At 53.6% G+C, this 16507-nt stretch overlaps 6 protein-coding genes across 6 annotated transcripts; 3 read left to right on the forward strand and 3 right to left on the reverse strand.

The window, feature by feature from the left end:
• Positions 1-2091: 2091 nt before the first annotated feature.
• On the reverse strand, positions 2092-3033 carry CKM354_000254400 (uncharacterized protein; the record flags this gene model as incomplete). The annotated part of the gene is made up of 1 exon (XM_044797705.1): positions 2092-3033. The coding sequence occupies one exon, from the start codon at positions 3031-3033 to the stop codon at positions 2092-2094; it is 942 nt and encodes a 313-aa protein (XP_044653640.1).
• Positions 3034-3547: 514 nt separating this feature from the next.
• CKM354_000254500 (uncharacterized protein) lies at positions 3548-4362 on the forward strand (the record flags this gene model as incomplete). The annotated part of the gene is made up of 2 exons (XM_044797706.1): positions 3548-3739; positions 3856-4362. The coding sequence occupies 2 exons, from the start codon at positions 3548-3550 to the stop codon at positions 4360-4362; spliced, it is 699 nt and encodes a 232-aa protein (XP_044653641.1).
• Positions 4363-6218: 1856 nt separating this feature from the next.
• On the forward strand, positions 6219-6934 carry CKM354_000254600 (uncharacterized protein; the record flags this gene model as incomplete). Its single annotated transcript, XM_044797707.1, has 3 exons — positions 6219-6392; positions 6451-6503; positions 6553-6934. 3 exons carry the CDS (start codon positions 6219-6221, stop codon positions 6932-6934), a joined length of 609 nt encoding a protein of 202 aa, XP_044653642.1.
• Positions 6935-7135: 201 nt separating this feature from the next.
• On the reverse strand, positions 7136-9040 carry CKM354_000254700 (uncharacterized protein; the record flags this gene model as incomplete). Its single annotated transcript, XM_044797708.1, has 1 exon — positions 7136-9040. One exon carries the CDS (start codon positions 9038-9040, stop codon positions 7136-7138), a length of 1905 nt encoding a protein of 634 aa, XP_044653643.1.
• Positions 9041-11494: 2454 nt separating this feature from the next.
• On the forward strand, positions 11495-14500 carry CKM354_000254800 (uncharacterized protein; the record flags this gene model as incomplete). The annotated part of the gene is made up of 1 exon (XM_044797709.1): positions 11495-14500. One exon carries the CDS (start codon positions 11495-11497, stop codon positions 14498-14500), a length of 3006 nt encoding a protein of 1001 aa, XP_044653644.1.
• Positions 14501-14839: 339 nt separating this feature from the next.
• CKM354_000254900 (uncharacterized protein) lies at positions 14840-16252 on the reverse strand (the record flags this gene model as incomplete). Its single annotated transcript, XM_044797710.1, has 2 exons — positions 14840-15174; positions 15238-16252. 2 exons carry the CDS (start codon positions 16250-16252, stop codon positions 14840-14842), a joined length of 1350 nt encoding a protein of 449 aa, XP_044653645.1.
• Between the last annotated feature and the right edge of the window lie 255 nt (positions 16253-16507).

Genomic DNA, 16507 nt, shown 5'->3' on the forward strand with positions numbered 1-16507 from the left:
GATGCAAAGTGTTGATCGAATTTGGGTAGTCCAGAACGAACGTTCGCTTGCTTACTGTATTGGCCAGTGGTAGTGGTAGAAGCACCGCATTGCTCAAACAACCGCTAGGTCCCGTCAACGAGCAGCGAATGCTTGCCAGCAGGATCTAGGTGCGTTCCAAATAGCTGTCCGAGTCTTCGTATTTTCCATCTCAATATGTTACTGTGCAGCCGCTTCAATATGGAACAGAAACGATGCAAGCCCGTGGCTCTGGAAATGCCGACTAACGCGTGGCACCAAATATACAGAAAGCATATCGAAGTGAGGATCTGCTCTAAGCGCGCTGAACGGGCATTTCGAAGTCCACCACTGGCGGCTCTACATGGTAAGCTAGCTGAAGTACGCGATTGCTGCAAGGGGGTTGCGAACTGTGCGAAAGATGCTTTTCGATTCTGGAAGCACCGTTTTGGGCGACCTACGCATCTGCCATCAGATTGGTTCGGTAGCTTGGCACACTAGTTTACGTGTTCTGGTTGGTCGCCTCTAGGGCAACCCAATCTGATCCTGCTCATTGTCAGATGAACCAGCTGCTTGTATGCCGCGCCTTCCGGTACGTGTCTTTGAGCTTGTTGGTTGTGTCAGACCACCGGGAATAATTAAGCGTTGTCTCCGACTGGCTTGTGTTGCTGGTTCACTAGCAGATGACTGTGGTTGTATTGAGGGGATTTGCTTGAATGGTGTGAAGGGGTCGGATCGCAGTTGACTAGGCGAGTTCCTATGGTACGGCGAATCGGTACTTTGGACCAAGAGTTGGGCGAGACGAAAGCTGTCAACTGTCATCCGGGAAAATGGACAAGCGAAGTCTTCACAAAAGCTTGCCGCAGCTAGAGTCACGTTTGGAGGAAGGATATGGCAGTGGTACTGCTTGTGAGAATTTCTCAGGAAATGCTGGTCGACGTCTGTGAATTGTGGGCGTAGACCTTCGATCCACTTGGCGTGCGGTACGCTAGTTCATGTTCGCAGGCCGCTGCTTCTGGTACCAGCTACTGTCTTGCTGTCAAATCACATATAGCAGTGTAGGATTCGACCTCCCATTAGTGAGGCTGTATTGCGATACTGGATGGGCGGTCGGCCTGGTGCACTAGTTCATGTCTTTGAATCGCCTTGTCGAGGACCAATATCTTCTTACTGTGCAATGCATGTCAGACTTCAGCGCGTCTTTTCGATCAATGAGGATGTCTTCACGAGATCTTGTTCGAAGCAATGAAATGCAGTCTGCTTAGGTCAGTGTGTTTGCGTAAAGCTTGTATGTATGGAGAGCTGGCTGTAAATGTGTCTGACTTCATTCGCGATCTTTGTCGCCAATGTCCGTCGCGCAACGTGAGACGCTGATATTTGCGACGTCGACAATGGTCACACAGCGTTGAATCTGTTTCACCCCGCAGAATGATGCAAAGGTATATATCACTCTGACCGCAACAGTGGAGTAACATCTCGTTGCGACCTAGCCTGTTGCCCGCCTACGCGCGACAACGCAGGAAAGCGACCCAATCGCTGCATTACCGTCCAAACACAGCATCTCTTTCCCGTGTCAGCCATACTCTCTCCATCGTGAAGCGCTGCATTGTCGTCCAAGCTAATGGATGTTGCTCTTGGCGGCGGTGACGGCAACCGATGCCGATCCCATCGAAGATCCATCAGCGCGATCCCCAGAGCTACAGCTTGCCAAATGACATAATGTGAAGAGTCCTTGTGAGAGATCGCTTCGATGTGACATGCGCGAGGCAGAGAATGCGATTGCGAATACCGCGCGTCGGTGTCAGCAGTTGTCAGGTACCTTTTTCTCGTCCTGGACACTGCATGCTAGCGTCGGCGACGCATCGATTTCCAGCGCGAAGCCCACGATGCTGTGAGAGAGCGTGAGCTACGCCATTTCCCATGGGCGCTGGGAGCGATGCTAAGTGCTTGCGATATCAATGTACAGGGCTGTTCTTACAGCCCGTGCAGCACCACAGTAGCCTAGAGGGTCTCCTCGCATACTCCGAAGCACTCCAATCGCAGATATGTTCGCCGTATCCCGGTGAGTTAATGCAATTTTCATGGTCGAGTTCTTCATCCGGGAGGCGCTTTACTGGACTCTCCCTTGCCATTACCATCCCTCGTCTCGTCGCTTGTCTCTCTCTGCCTCGTACTGGCGCTTCCGCTCAGGTCTGTGGAGCTTTCACTCCACAGACTCCTGCTTTCACTTTCCACGCCTCGCATAGCCTCAGCGACGATTTCCAGCTTCTTCACCACTTCCCTGACTCCGCCATCCACCTTCTTGAAATAGGCCTCATTCGCCGCGCGCCTTTCCGATGCCAGCTTAATGTCCTGCTTTGTTTCGTCTTCCAGCTGACTCCTTCCGCTCTTGTTTGTGACATCCGATCTCAGACTCTCGTCAGACAGAGCCGTGCTCGCCGATGCATTCGTGTCCCCTCGTCCTCGCCTGTGCACGTTGCTTCTGTCCCGCGCAATGTCCTCGGCACCTTTGTAGCGATCAATACTGAAAGGATGAAGATCCTTCTCGTCTTGATCACCGCGTCCCCAAGCTCGAGCTAGCTCGATCTGTGCCCTCCTCAAGTCGTCCAAGGCCTTTGCGTGAGTCTCTCCGAAGACTTGTGTGGATGATTGTGCTGTGAGCTCGACCTCGTTGAGCGTATTCTGCATTTCTTGCCATTTTGCTTCAATTTCTCGGTCAGAGGCTTTCATGACTCCAGGCTGTGCTGTGCCATAAGAGGCTTGTGTCTTCGGGCTGTTGTCATCCTCCCCAGTAGGCGACGAAGCATTGTCTGTGGCATTCCGGGATCGGGAAAGAGCGGATTTGTGTCTGTTCACGGGGTCTCGTCTGACGTTCGCGGTGGCCTCTGCGGGCTGTTGACGCGATATGCTAAGGTTGGAGGCATTGCGAGACGGAGGCGCGACAAAGAGCGTGGGAGCAGGAAGCCGATTCGGTTTGGTGTTTGCGGTGGGTGAGGGCTTTTGAGCGGAGCTTGTTTGTGCGGTGGATGAGGCCATGCCGGTCGGTCAATACCAACAACAGCCAATCAATTTCTCTACATGCTGCGTTGTTGTGAGGAGGAGAGCATTTACTTGAGGTTTGACGTGGGGCTTGCACCAGCACCGGCTGCCAAGGCCTGACCTTCTCCTTCCTTTGGCATCAAATCTGCATCTGTTCACTCACAGCATGAAATACGCGTAATCTTCTTGCTCCCGCCAGATGAGTAGACTTTTTGAGGGTGATGGCGATTCGCTGGAGCATCCTTGGAACAGTGGACAAGTCTGAGAAGCGCACCAGAGCCACAGCACAACCCGAACAAGAATGCGGAAGGAGCTCAGCCAGCATGCATTCTGCACAATTCAACTCAGAAAGAGGCAGGTGCGATAAGCCACTGTGGTAGGTTGACGGAAACGTCGATGTTCGCTCTTTCCTGCTGTACGACACACTTTACATCCTCGACTTTCCACTTCAACATCGGCTTCAGTTCCTCGACCCGCACGAAACTTGTGTCTACATCACCCACTCGTGATCATGCTCACCACTGAAAGCAAAGCACAGGACGGCGAATCTCGCCAGAACAAGGCTCTCCCAAACGAGACGGCAATGGAGTGCCCGCCATCTGCTGCAACTCCTCCAGACGATGCGGAGGAAACAGTGAACTATCGGCAGTCTTCGGTCAACTTGGTGGGCGCCTCGAGTGAGGTGGCAGAGCCCGCAAAGGAGGTAGGAGTTCCGCGCCATCTGCCTCACTTACTTGTGACCTTCAATGAAACATTGCTTGTTCGAGGGACCTTGCCATTATCATGCATCGGGTAGAGAGCCAACTGACAACTGAACAGTACTCCTTGGGCTTACTCGATCTGCCTGCTGACCTGCGGAACATCATTTACGAGTATTCCCTCTTGCAACCTGATCGAATCCAGATTACGTCTGGACTCAAACAACCCGCATTGCTAGCCACTTGCCGCCAGATCCGAAGTGAAACGAGAATGATGTGGTTCTGGAGGAACAAGTTCACGTACACTGCCGTAGACTGCAACGTTCGATTGCTGTACGCTTTCCACACGCTTTACGGAGGCCCTTTGCCACGGGACGTTTGCGTCATTGTTTATGCATCCGGTCGTCTTAACTGGAAGGCTCTCATGGAGTGGTGCAAATTCGTCTTCGAGCACAAGCGTCACTGCTTTCGAGTCACAAACCCATGGAGTGGACGCCAGGTCATGAGGGCGGCTACTCTCATGGCTCTTGAGCCTGGCGCGGCTAACTGGAATGACTGCGAACGTGCTTTACAGCTCTGGAGACCTGTGGCTGCTTTGGTTCACCCAGAATGGGCTAGAGTTTATTGATACGGGTGCTGGTTTACCTCCGGACGGCATTGCCTTCCGGGTTTCGGAAGTCTGCAGTGATATGCAATGAATCGAGCGTGCGCAATTTTGGGCAAACATGAACACTTGCACTGGAAAGGCGAAATGCCGTTCTTTCGGCAGCTCTTTGGCTTCAGCAACGTCACATGCATCGCCCATGTGAATTCGGCGAGGTCGTCGCAGTTGAGGGGTTGAAAGAAGGCATTCTGTGTGCACTTGTGTCATCCGGGACACGGGACAAGGTGAATACGGCACGATGCATGCAGCTTGCCGCCTCTGGGCGCAGCAAACATGCATTTTCTCCAGTATATCAATGCACTCACCTTCCACTGCAACATTCTTCCCTTATCGCCACTCGGTACTCCGCAAACGAAGACCAATATACTGTCATCAACATCGATATCGACACTGAACATGTGAGCATGACCTCAAACTGCGGCATAATCGACGACTAACTGGCTGCAGTATCATCACAACAAGCAAGGACCCCAACAAAATCGATCGACAAGATGGGCGAAATGGCCGAAGAGCACTTTGAGGAGGTGTGCGAGGAGGCCTATGCGGAGGAGCAGGAGCAGGAGGCCGCGGAGGAGGCTGAAGCTGAAGCTCAGGCCGAGGCAGATGCTGAGGCAGATGGCGAGGGTGACGGGAAGTGATCGATAGCGAGACCGCAGAACGACCTCACTCTTTGCCATGAGCTGAGCGCTTTGCTTGCTCCGTTACACGTAAACGCATGCATGACGCACGGAATTCTGAGACACTGATACGCACACGTTAAAGTCGAACCACGCATCGAAGTCTCTACAGGATATGCCTCTATTCTATGACACGACCAAGATCATTGGACAAGATACGACAGCTCATGGCCTCAACTTGGTCTAGTTCCATGCTTCTCACATTCTGCCTTCATTCTAAGCTGACTTTCAACTCGTTTTCGCAGCCCGTCAATTCATACGAATATTATTGCACGGAGCATTGCTGATCATGGCCAGCAATTGCGATGTAGACGATCCACGATGTAGACACAGGTCAGGCAGCAAATCTGCAGAAATGTTGACCTCCGCCACTTTCCCCAGCACGACTACACAAAACCCAACTACGGAAGATGTCCCATTGGAACAGAAGACCGAAAGGCATCATCGCAAGCCCTAGACACTGCTATAGCGACAGGAAAAGTGAGAATTCTCGAGCCAACCTGCACTTGCACCATCCCAGCTGAGAATGTCTAGAATAGCCCATCTCTCCTCGGCCTGCCAGTGGAGCTGAGAAAGACCATGTCCGAGTACGCCTTGATCAAAGATCATATAAACATAAACTGGAGTTTCAAAGTCCCAGGCCTACTATCCACATATCGGCAAACCCGGTACGAGACCAAAGACATGTGGTGGCAGCAGAACTGCGTCCTTGCCAATCATGAGATCATGTTCTCTGCCCAGTCAAAGCAGAAGCGTATGAATACCGCACTATCGAGTACACCGAGACCTCGGACTGGCAGACCATGGTCTACAGGCGCAGAGCTGGGAACAAACAAGGAGAAGCGATGGTGCCTCATGCTGACAATAGTCAAGACTTCGGAACAAGTAGACGCGCAGACATAAGCTCATCGACGGTAGTAAAACTCCCTCCATTAGAGCGGCACTGCTGTCCTTTTAACCGTTACTGGCTGGTCACACGAGGGAGGTGAACAAAGTTGGTCGAGTGAATGGGCAAAGCTTGGCGAAGCCCGCCCACAGTCTACTTCTGCCGGCTTTCTGGTTCACTGCTCATACGCATCTTGGTCCAACTCATCTTCTACTTGCTTCTGCACCCACCATCAGTTGCCTTCATCGTCGTCAACAATGGCGCTCAAGCGCTTAGCAGACGGACCATCGAGTCGAAACAAACGCCGGAAAGGAGAAGACGTAGAACCAATCGCTACGAGTGCTGCCACTTATGCAGCCTCAGAAACGACCACCGAGAAGCAGATCGCTCACAATGCAACGGACACGAACAGCGTTGTCGTGCAGAAGAAGGTAAGCAACGGCGCGTGCTGGCATTACTTTCCTTGCTGGATTACTGACCCATCTTTAGGAGAAAGCCTCATTACTCGGCCTTCCACCCGAGTTGCGAAACAAAATCTACGAGTACGTCGTGCTCGAAAAGGAGAGAATCAAAATCCTTCCAAGCCTCAAGCTCCCAGGTCTGCTCGCTACATGCCGCCAAACCCGACGCGAAGCAGAATGGATTCACCTTCATCATTCGTAACTGCGACGTCAAGGGACTGTACAAGTTCCAAAATGTCTTCGATAGAGGGTTCAACATACAATTTCAGCTAGCCAAGGAGCCGCATTGGCTGAACCTTCTCAGATGGTGCAGATGGATATATATGACGAAGCAGACGCCTACGAATATGAGTCTACGTCGGCCTTGCACTTTCCAGAGCTTTGTTTGGGCCATTATTCGTCAGGCGCAGACATCGAAAGCTGCGACGTGGACCGAGCTTATGGCGGACCTGAATCGTTGGCGACCTGTAGCCGGAGGTCTTGATCCGGCCTGGTTGATTGAGCATAGTTGAAAGGATTGGTGTTCAAATGGTGGGAACTTATGCTACGGCCGAGACTCCTCTGTTCAGTCAATCACTCGACTTCATACCACGCTGGCACGCGTACACGACCCAACCTCGCCGACATTTGTTAGTCCTCCATCATCAGAGTAATGCAATACCATAACTTCATATCTCATGCAAACGCTAACAAAATGCTTTCTCTCCAGCTCCTCAACCTCTCGAATCCCAATAAAAGTTCACAGCTTCGCTCACGTTAGCTCGCGCAACCGCAGCTCTCAGATCCGACCCCATAGCCTCAGGCCCACTACCCACGACTTCCAACCCGCCACCAATATCCTTCGCTCTCTCCACGAAGTCCAACACGATTTCTGCAACAGAAGGATGATGGTCTTTCAACCAATGCACTCGGAATCTCGAGTCTGTGCTCGAAAGCAATTCGTCTAGCGAGAGCGTAGAGCGTCCAGATAGTGATGAAACACTTGTTTCAATGCCGGATTCTTTCGTTTTCTCGTTGCTCTCGTCAGAGGAAAGTTTCTCTTTGCCTTTGATCGTGTGCTTGACGTCTCTTGTTACGTAGATGGAGATGCTAAGGCCTAGCTTCTCAGCAAGCAATTTCTTCATTTGACCCAGTTCGCTTGATAACCACATGAGATCCTCCGCTTTGCGTACGACCCAGACGAAGTCGACGACAGCGGCGGTGAAAGTACATTGTCGGACGGCTTCCATAATTATCGGCCAGGTGAACGTCACGCCTGTGCCACCGGCGACCGCGAGGACATGTTGCGCCTCGTAGCTTGGGAAGGCGTTGCCGTAGGGCCCAGATAGGATGACAGGTACAGTTACTCCATGCCCAAGCGCGGCCAACTTCTTCGTCTGACCATCTCGAACTCGGATGAGATATGTATGATGCTGCAGTTTACTCCTCACATCCGGAGCGCTGGACACAGTATAAGGATGCGCTTGCCAGATCGACAAGCTCGGGAATGTGAGATAGAAATGCTGTCCGGCTTCCCAGCCTCCGAGGTTCCGATGTTCGTAGTCAAAGTCCAATCGAAGGACTGTTCCGTTGTCATCAGTCAAAACTTGCTGCTCAGCTTGAGCACACATGAACCCAAGGCCAGAAGTCCGTTTGCCGCCGAGATGGATGTACAGTGTTCGGAACGCTCGAATACTTTGGTCGATTGCGATGAGTGCAAGCGACGGCACCATCCAGCACCACAGCTTATCCCAATGTCCCCAGCATGCTCCGATGTACAAGATAGCGATGAACCAATGTGTGATTTTGAAGAACTCGTATCCCGTCCATCTGATCACGGGCTTCAGACTGAAGACCGTGAGAAGCAGAATGAGGATCATGGCAATACAGCCGAAGATCATGTACTGTTGCTTGATCCATTTCTCCGCCACGGTAGGTTGAGGTTGGTACAGCTTGGCCTCGATAATTGTCCAGCCGATGGTGTGGAGGAGTGACTGCGCAAAGATGATGCGGCCCAGCCAGCGATGCAGAAAATTGAAATGCTGGTATGGAATGCCGGTGATGAGACTCAACACGCTTTCGCGCATGCAGAGCAGCACAGCGAAAGGAGTGAGAGCGTACGCCAGGGCTCCGATTCGATCGCTCCAGGTTCCAAGTGTGGAACGAGTGTTGAAGAGATCGGTGCCTTTGACGGGCGTCTTCCACATCCGATATTCCATGCCGACGAAGGTGAAGATAATGAGGTAGGCCGTCATGACGGAGAGAATGGCAACTTGTACTCTGGAGACTCGTCCGAATAGCCATCGCATAGGAGCGTCCGGGAGGAGGTGTCGGCGTAGTGGTCGAAACCTTGAAGCGACTTCGAAGAATAAGGCTGCTGCGCCATGTGATGCTCGACCGGAGTTCCATATTCGTGCGATACCCCAGAGGAGGAAGATGCCCAAGATCACGCCCCAGAGAATAAAAGTGTACAGCATGGATCGGACATGGCCGCTGTAGACCTGCTCGAGGTACTCGCAGGACCCAGCATCATTGGTGCAGGGTAAGGTCCGAGAAGGATATGCCCAGTAATGAGTATTTGACTCGCTGTGGTTCTGGATATGTTGTCGAGCGACCAAGATGTGGTCGTTGGAGGCCATCGTGGTACCCAGTCGAGAAGGTTTACTTCCACGTGGCTATGTCCTCCGGTGAATAGAAAGTGAGAGTCAGCATACACCTCCAGATCTCACAGGGTCCTGAATGGCATTGTCTCTTTCTAGGTTGGTCGCTCAAGGAATGTAGGTCAATAGGATGCCAAGACTTTCGTTGAGCAAGTTTGAGAAGTATGAAAGGCGCTCTCTTTGTGCAACTGGCCCACCTACTGCTTCAATTCATTCAAAACTACAAGAACCGCAACAGTGGGCGGGCGAAATGGTCAAGAGTTTGACATTGAGCAAGTTTCCACAGTTTTAGCCTAGACCGAGGGCGGCAACGGACACAGCCGGTCGCGTGGATAGCATAGTGATTCTTGGCGAAGACACGGCTTCCGGCACTTGACGGCATTCGCTGTTTCTCGTCCTCCGACAAGAGAATGGCTGTCCGAGATGAGCAGAGCGGCAGAAGTTCCAGATCTCCCAACGATGCTGCCACTGGCATGCAGGCGGAAGTGTGGAAGCAAGTGGATGCTCAATGACTTCGTCAACGAAGCCAAGCAATGCGGTTCGGTGGCGACGCCTTTGCGGTTACGGCAGCGAAGATCAGTCTGATGTATCCATCGCTATGATTAACACATAGCATGCAACAAGGAATGGCGCAAAAATGTTGGCCGATATGTCGATGGGCATTTGAGTGGGTAGAATCAGGTTGCGTTGGGGATGAACACAGCCCGTCGACACGTCTCAAGTGCCAGCAAGAGGCAGTATCAGCATGCTTCCGACCCGTTGATCGAACAGCGTGGAGCGTCGACTGCAAACCATTGTATCGCCGGACGGGAGTATGTTGCTGTCTTATTGCAGTAGTTCAGTCCCAAGGAATGCAGAGTGACGGATGAGAAGGGTGGCAGTGTCCGTCTGCTGGGTTCTTGCTTGATCGCGGAGTCAAAGTTCAGTCCTGCATGAGGTGCCAGTTTGTCTCGTGGCGGAAGGCGTCGAGTCTGATTGATGTAGGGTCAAGGCCGTTGAGATGCGAATGTGAATGAGCTGTGCCAACCAATTCCAGGTCGACGTGGTCAAAATCGTCAAGGTGTGGGAGCACTTGGGCACGCGCGCACCTGCCGCATGGGAAGATGTACACCGGATCGTTCTGTCAGTAGCATCACTCCAACAAGGCAGCTCTGGTCCGAATCAATAGTATTGTCAAAAGTCTCGCTGTTGTGACTCCGAGGCTGTGCAGTGAGTGGCACGCTCGCTCGCCCACTTGCTTCTGAAGACCCGGTCTTGTGCAACATGTGGAAACGCAACGCGTGTTTTTGAAGTACCGGAAAGTCGCGCACAGAGAGCTGCCATGCTCCATCGGAAGCTCGGCGCGTCCCAAATCTTGTGGAGTGGATGGAACACGTCACGCGTTCTCGTTCAGTCCTTGAGGAGGCTTGGGACTCTGCGGCGGCATTTGGCGACGTCTACAGCGCAGTGGAGAGGGTGCGATTCTGCTTCTGCTGTGAAAGTCAATTGCAGCGGCTGTCGCGGTGACGGTGACGGCTGGCTCGCTGGCAGACCCAGGCAGAACAGGGTCTTCAACGTCCAGCCAAAGTCTACGGTAGCAGCTTTCCCAACAGCGTCTCCACGTGTCTTATAGGGAATTGGCCGCCGATCGAGCGCATGAGCACACGACCGAGCATTTCGCCCAGCATCATCGACCGGCAAGCTCTCAGGACTCCATACTCGTCTATCCACCGTGTGGAGTCGGGGGCGGCCTCAATTGCGCTTCATCTGATGCTGGGCAGAGGGAGCTCGCGGAGCTACTGTAATCCCTCAAGGCGTGGCTATGCAGGCCATCATGGCGCGATCGCTGATGGGTGCAGTTGGCGTGCATGCGCGCCGGATAGCGCGGACGAGTCGCGCTCTTGTGCCTGGCGCTGGTTGCTCTCGAGTCTCTGGCGTGCTGGTGCAGGTATCGCGGGCAAGTACTCGCCCAACAATGATTCACGGTATGTAGGGAAAATGCAGGCCGTGGCGGTGAAGATGCGGCGCGCCAATCGCCACTCTGCTGGGACAGACCAGCCGAGACATGGCCAGCGTGCGCTCCCTTCGCATTCGACAGCCGGATGCTCCCGTCGTCGTTGATCGAGGGGAAAGTTTGGGCGCGCGTTCGTAATGCTGCGGGCTGCTGCAGACGGGCGTCTTGTGGTGATAGCTTGTCCGTCGAGCATGCGTCACGCCACATGTGCGAAAAGCCTCTGGGCGCAGCAGCTTCGGCTGGACTGCACCGCACCGCACTGCACCTCAACCAGGGCCGTACGAACATGTGGGCCTTGGTGCGACGACCAGCGACATGACCGCGTTCTTCTTCCACGACCCCTCCCGCTGTCTTTCCCGCCGAATGCCAGGCCGTGAACGCTGATATGAACTGTGCTGCTACGACTCACGACTGATGCCTTGACACGACCCGCCTGCCAGATGGACCGCCGCTACCACGACCCCTACGCGCCCACCACTCCTGCTGCTTCGCGGCCCTCACGTCCAACCCACGCGCCGCCCTCCCCCACCGATGCAAGAGCGGGGTATGCCCGACCGCGGGTGCAGCAGGTGACAGGCAGTGAGGCTGAGCCGTCAAGCAGAACATACTCGAGTCGCCCGAGTACGGATCGATATGACCCACGATACCACTACCCGCCTCCCCCGTCCACTTCCGCCACGTCTCAGGCATACCGCAACCCACTACGCAAGCGCCGCTCGTGGCCGCCTCAGCCCTGTGCCGAAGACGAGGCTGTGGCCCTGCGGAAGGAGGCCGACTCGCTGCTCCTACTGAAGAGAATTGGCAAAGATGAGGTGCCATCCCGTGGCTCCATCGACCAGGATCCCGTCATTGTCGACAATCCAGACTTCGTCAACCAGCACGAACGCCGCTTCGTGCTGAAACAGTCAAGCCAAAGCAGCTCTGGCACTCTGCCCACACCGCCCACCAGCGAGGACGAGCAATTACGCAAGGCTCGCCGAAGGCCTTCCAGGTTGGAGATCAACAAGAATGACCAGCGCGTGCCCGAGGCCACCGACCGCACTGCCACGCCGTACGCTTACACCAGACCGACCAGGCTATCACAGCAGTCCTCTTCGAGTAGCCATCTAACTCCGCCATCATCTGCCGCAAGCGGCCGCGGGGCTCGCCTCGATGGCAGCGGGCCCAAACCCTCATCGCCGCGTAGAGATTCTGGCCGGATAAGCCCAAGCACTCGACAGCGACGTGACTACTTCACATCGGACAGGAGCAGCAATGAAAGTGCCATCGACGACAGTGATAATGACCGCAAGCCAGCCGATGCGAAGAGCCTTCGTGGAAGTGGCAAGCGGCTGACCGAGCTGCCTTTGACTGAGAGTCCCCGCGGCTCTTTCACTAATCTTCCAAATGCCATGAGCAGCGAAACGGCAGGAATGCCCTCTGCTCATGCACCTCCAATCCGTCGGTCAGCCTTGGATGCCAGGAGAAATACAGACACGCAAAGCACCCTGCCGACCATGAATAAGCTCAGCGCTGACAAGTCACGCCGACCTACTCCTCTCATGGCGGCGACGTCTTTAAGTGAAGCTCAGGACATGCCTTCCTCCTTTGGTAGTATGAGACTTGACCCGAAGTCGGCAGAGGCTTACCCTCGATCTCGGGAGTCCAGCTATGCACAATCTCGTCCGGTCTCGAGAGAAGGATCTGTTGCCAACGGCGCTCCTCCATCGCCTTCACGCTCGCCCGTTGCAAGCGCAGATTACTCCAAGGATGCTCGCATCTCTCGCGAGGGCAGCTTGCTTGGCTCCAAGCCACCTTCTGCAACCAGTTCGCGACCCACATCGCCTTCTCCACGCACTCCGGGCGATGCTCCACGCATGCCTCGTACAGATCTAGATTGGACGGCTCTGCTTGCAGCAAATGCGGCAAGGCGTACCAAGCCACCTTCAAGGCTGTCATCTGCTGTCCCACATGATACAGCGCCAACTTCAGCTCCACTGTCTGCGCCACCAATGGACTGGCCTCGGAAAGCTTCTCCGCAGGATCTCACCCCTGCACAGTCCTCGCCAAGTCTACCGTATCCGGAAGACCACAGCCTTATGGGATCCACCATGTTCATGCCGACTGAGCAGGAGTACGCCTATAATCCCGTCAAGCAAAACTCCTTCCCGGCTTCTTCTTCGTCCGATGTTGCAAAGCTGTCAGGCACCTCGACACCGGCGTCCAGCAGCTCTGCTCAATCAAGTTTGCACCCTCCTCGGCCAAGCTTGCATAGAATGCACTCTGCCGCCCCTTCCACCAATACCACGACCACAGATATGCGTGCTGCGGAAGGGCGACCTCGAATGACCACATCTCAGCAGGCGTCTTTCGCTGAGTCCTCTCAGACTAAGAAAGAGATTGCTGCTCTGTCCAGAAAGGGCCTACCTGCGTGCCCAAGACAGGAACCAGTAGCTGGCAAAGATGACTGGTACACGATCACGGGTCACACCAACATCGACTTTTGTCCTGACTGTATAGATACGTTGTTTGAGAGAACTATATTCCGCAACTCCTTTCGTCGATCACTTCCGAGGAGCTACAGCGAAAAAGTTCGTTGCGCCTTTGGATCACCTTGGATACGTCTGGCCTGGCTCCTCACCCTGCAACAGCACCGTACGGACCTGACACTGTTGCAAGACATTGCAGATATCGAGGAGACCAGCGCCCCATGCCCGGGAGGAATACAATCGGTTCAAAACTGGTACGGCCTGCGCGACCCAGACGGGCTTTTCGTTCGCGACTTTCACTTGTGTTACGGCGACGTTCGCAAGATCGAGTGTCTGCTGCCCACGCTTTCCGGGATCTTCGTTCGACTGCCACAACGTGCATCCTACACCAAGAGTACTTGTGCCATCCGCATGGATAGCACTCGGTTTTCATCTTACCTCGATGCTTTGGTTATACTGCACGAGAAAGCACTCGCTGCTCGTCGGAACGCGGACCCGATGCCGTTGATCGATCTCGTTGAACGAAAGACTCGCTTGAGGGAGTGCACCAAGGATACGCTCCTTATTGGTGCTCTTTGGCACTACATTCCCGACCTTGCTCCCGCTTTCACGGTGTGCGAAGACTGCTTTGAGTCCGTTGTTGAGCCTGAGATCAAAAAGTATAAATCACTCGCGAAGAAGTTCAATCGCACTCTTCAGCCTGTCTACAGCGAAGGCATTGGTTGCAGTTGTCAATTGTATTCCCCGCATATGAGGAAAGTCTTTGCGCGAGCGGTCGAAGATAATGACATGAAGTATTTGGTTCGCAAGGCCAAGGAGAGAAGGGAGGCGGAAGTATATTTGCAGGAAAAGTTCAAGGGCGTCATGACTAAGGCTAAGAGGCTTAGTATGGAAGGCACAGTTACTGAAGATGATGAAAGGAGACTGAATCGAGACTTGGAAAAAATCACGAAGGAATGGAAAGAGAGGTGGGAGTGATTGTCCCCTTCTTGTATTAGATGTATGGATTAGAGGCTCGTACTGGTGGCTTTCTGTGCAAAAAGTTTAGAGGAAGGGCACGAAGTGATGAGATACGAACGAATGAAGAATTTTCACGACGTGACCAATTGCACGAGCAGCGTACCGTCATGTTCGTGAAATGTGAGCTTTCAATTGCGTTGTCAAGAGTCACTGCAGCTTCAATTCCTGGAGAAAGCAATGGTATCATAATGTAAACGCTGTCGATCGAGTCTCTTTGCCAACAATAACGCCTCTGGGCGCCAAAAGCAAGCCAATGCCTGCAAGAATTCTGTGCTTGGGTACACTTCCTTTACCGCTCTATTCCCAATCGTCATCGCTATCCTCATCCTTCTTCTTATCCTTCGGACTTCCCGGCGCACGACTCGTAGCTCCTGAAACCAGATCGTAACTTGCGTCCGAATCGGCAACGGATTTGTTCCCATCTTCACTTCGTCGGGCTTCAGTGGGACTGAGCAAGCCGTCTCCATTGCCAGGTGCGGACTTTTCGGTTGTTGCGTTAAGAGTTGTGGTAGATGCACTGGCTTGTTTACTTGAGCCTGCGTTTGCGTTGGGCGTAATGGATCTATCGTTTTCGTTCTCGTCGTCATCATCGTCGTCCCATTTGACTTCTTCCTCCGGGTCTGCAGTGGCGCCTGCACGCGGTTTGGTTAGCGTGGGTGAACGACAAGCGATGCTGTAGTTGAAGTGACACTTACCCTTCAGCACTTCTTTCCTCCTCGCCTCTTCGGCTTCGACGGCTTTTCTGAGATAATAGTATCGCATCCAGAACTCTCTATAGCCAACCTTCTCAGGCACGAGCTTCTCCATTGCTTTTCGAAGCTCTGGGTATTTGTCCAAGTCTTTCGCGATCGCATCGGTCCTGCTGTCAACGTCGAAGCCCGCTCTATAGCTTTCCCACTCGACACCGGAAGGCTCATCTGTGAAGGACGCAGCAGACGTGTGGATGGCATGTAGCTGAGCGTCAAGACGAGTACTATGGAAGACCTTCTTTCCTGTGCCAGCATCTTCAGTAGAGAAGAGCACTTCTGAGGTTGCTTTGTCGTCGCCTTCGGGCGCAGATATTGTGACCGCATCGCGAAGAAAGTTCTTTAAGTTCGTTCCGTATCTGACCAGAGCCTCGTCGGCAGCGTCTTCGGCTTTCTGCAGATCTTTGAGCTTCTGCGCTGCTGTTGTGCGGAATATGGACACAAGACTCGCAGCTTCCTTGACGATATCTGCAGGGAGGCTCTCTGGTACGTTCTCCCCGTCTTTCTTCTCCGAGTCGGCATCCTTTGAAGCCCCAGCCTCAGTCTGTTCCTCTTTCTTCTGCGCCGGTGCTGCGACACCAGGAATCTCCTCTTGCCCGGGAATTGGCCCGTCCACATCGCTTCTGCTAATTTGCAGATCGCTCATGCCCCGAGTTCTTTGCACAACCTGTTCCCTGAGACTCGAGAAGCCTTTGGTAGCCTGCTCACTCGCCTCGGCTGCCTCTTTGGAGAGGTCTTGATAGAATGTCTCGCCCTGCTTCCGGGCTGACGAGAACCACCCGCCGAGTTTCGCACCCCATGGTGAAGCAGAAACTGCTTGGAAGGCCTGTTGGAATTCGGTATTCAGAGTGTTTGCTGGTTGTTGTTCGGTGCTGTCGGCGGATGAGGATGCGGCGTCTTCGGCTTTCTTGCGTTCTGCAGGCGACAATGCCTCTTCTTGGATGTGGTCGTAAGCGACATCCATTTTGCCTGCAAAGATATAGTGGAAGAAGTGGTTGTTGGACTTCGAGGGAGCAGCCGAACACACCGAAGCACATGAACGTGACGAGCATTGCTAGTGTCAAGCACGGGCCATGGAGTGACGCGGGGAAGTGGAGAGAAGGGGCCGCCGAGCGACTTCGTTCTTTGAATACAGACTATAACTGCTCACTACTCTCTCCTCCTGTCGAACAGACTTTTGATGACCATCACAGAATATTTCGCACAATCTCATAAACAA

Source organism: Cercospora kikuchii, assembly GCF_019650295.1.
Source record: "Cercospora kikuchii DNA, contig_00002, whole genome shotgun sequence".
Lineage (NCBI taxonomy): Eukaryota > Fungi > Ascomycota > Dothideomycetes > Mycosphaerellales > Mycosphaerellaceae > Cercospora > Cercospora kikuchii.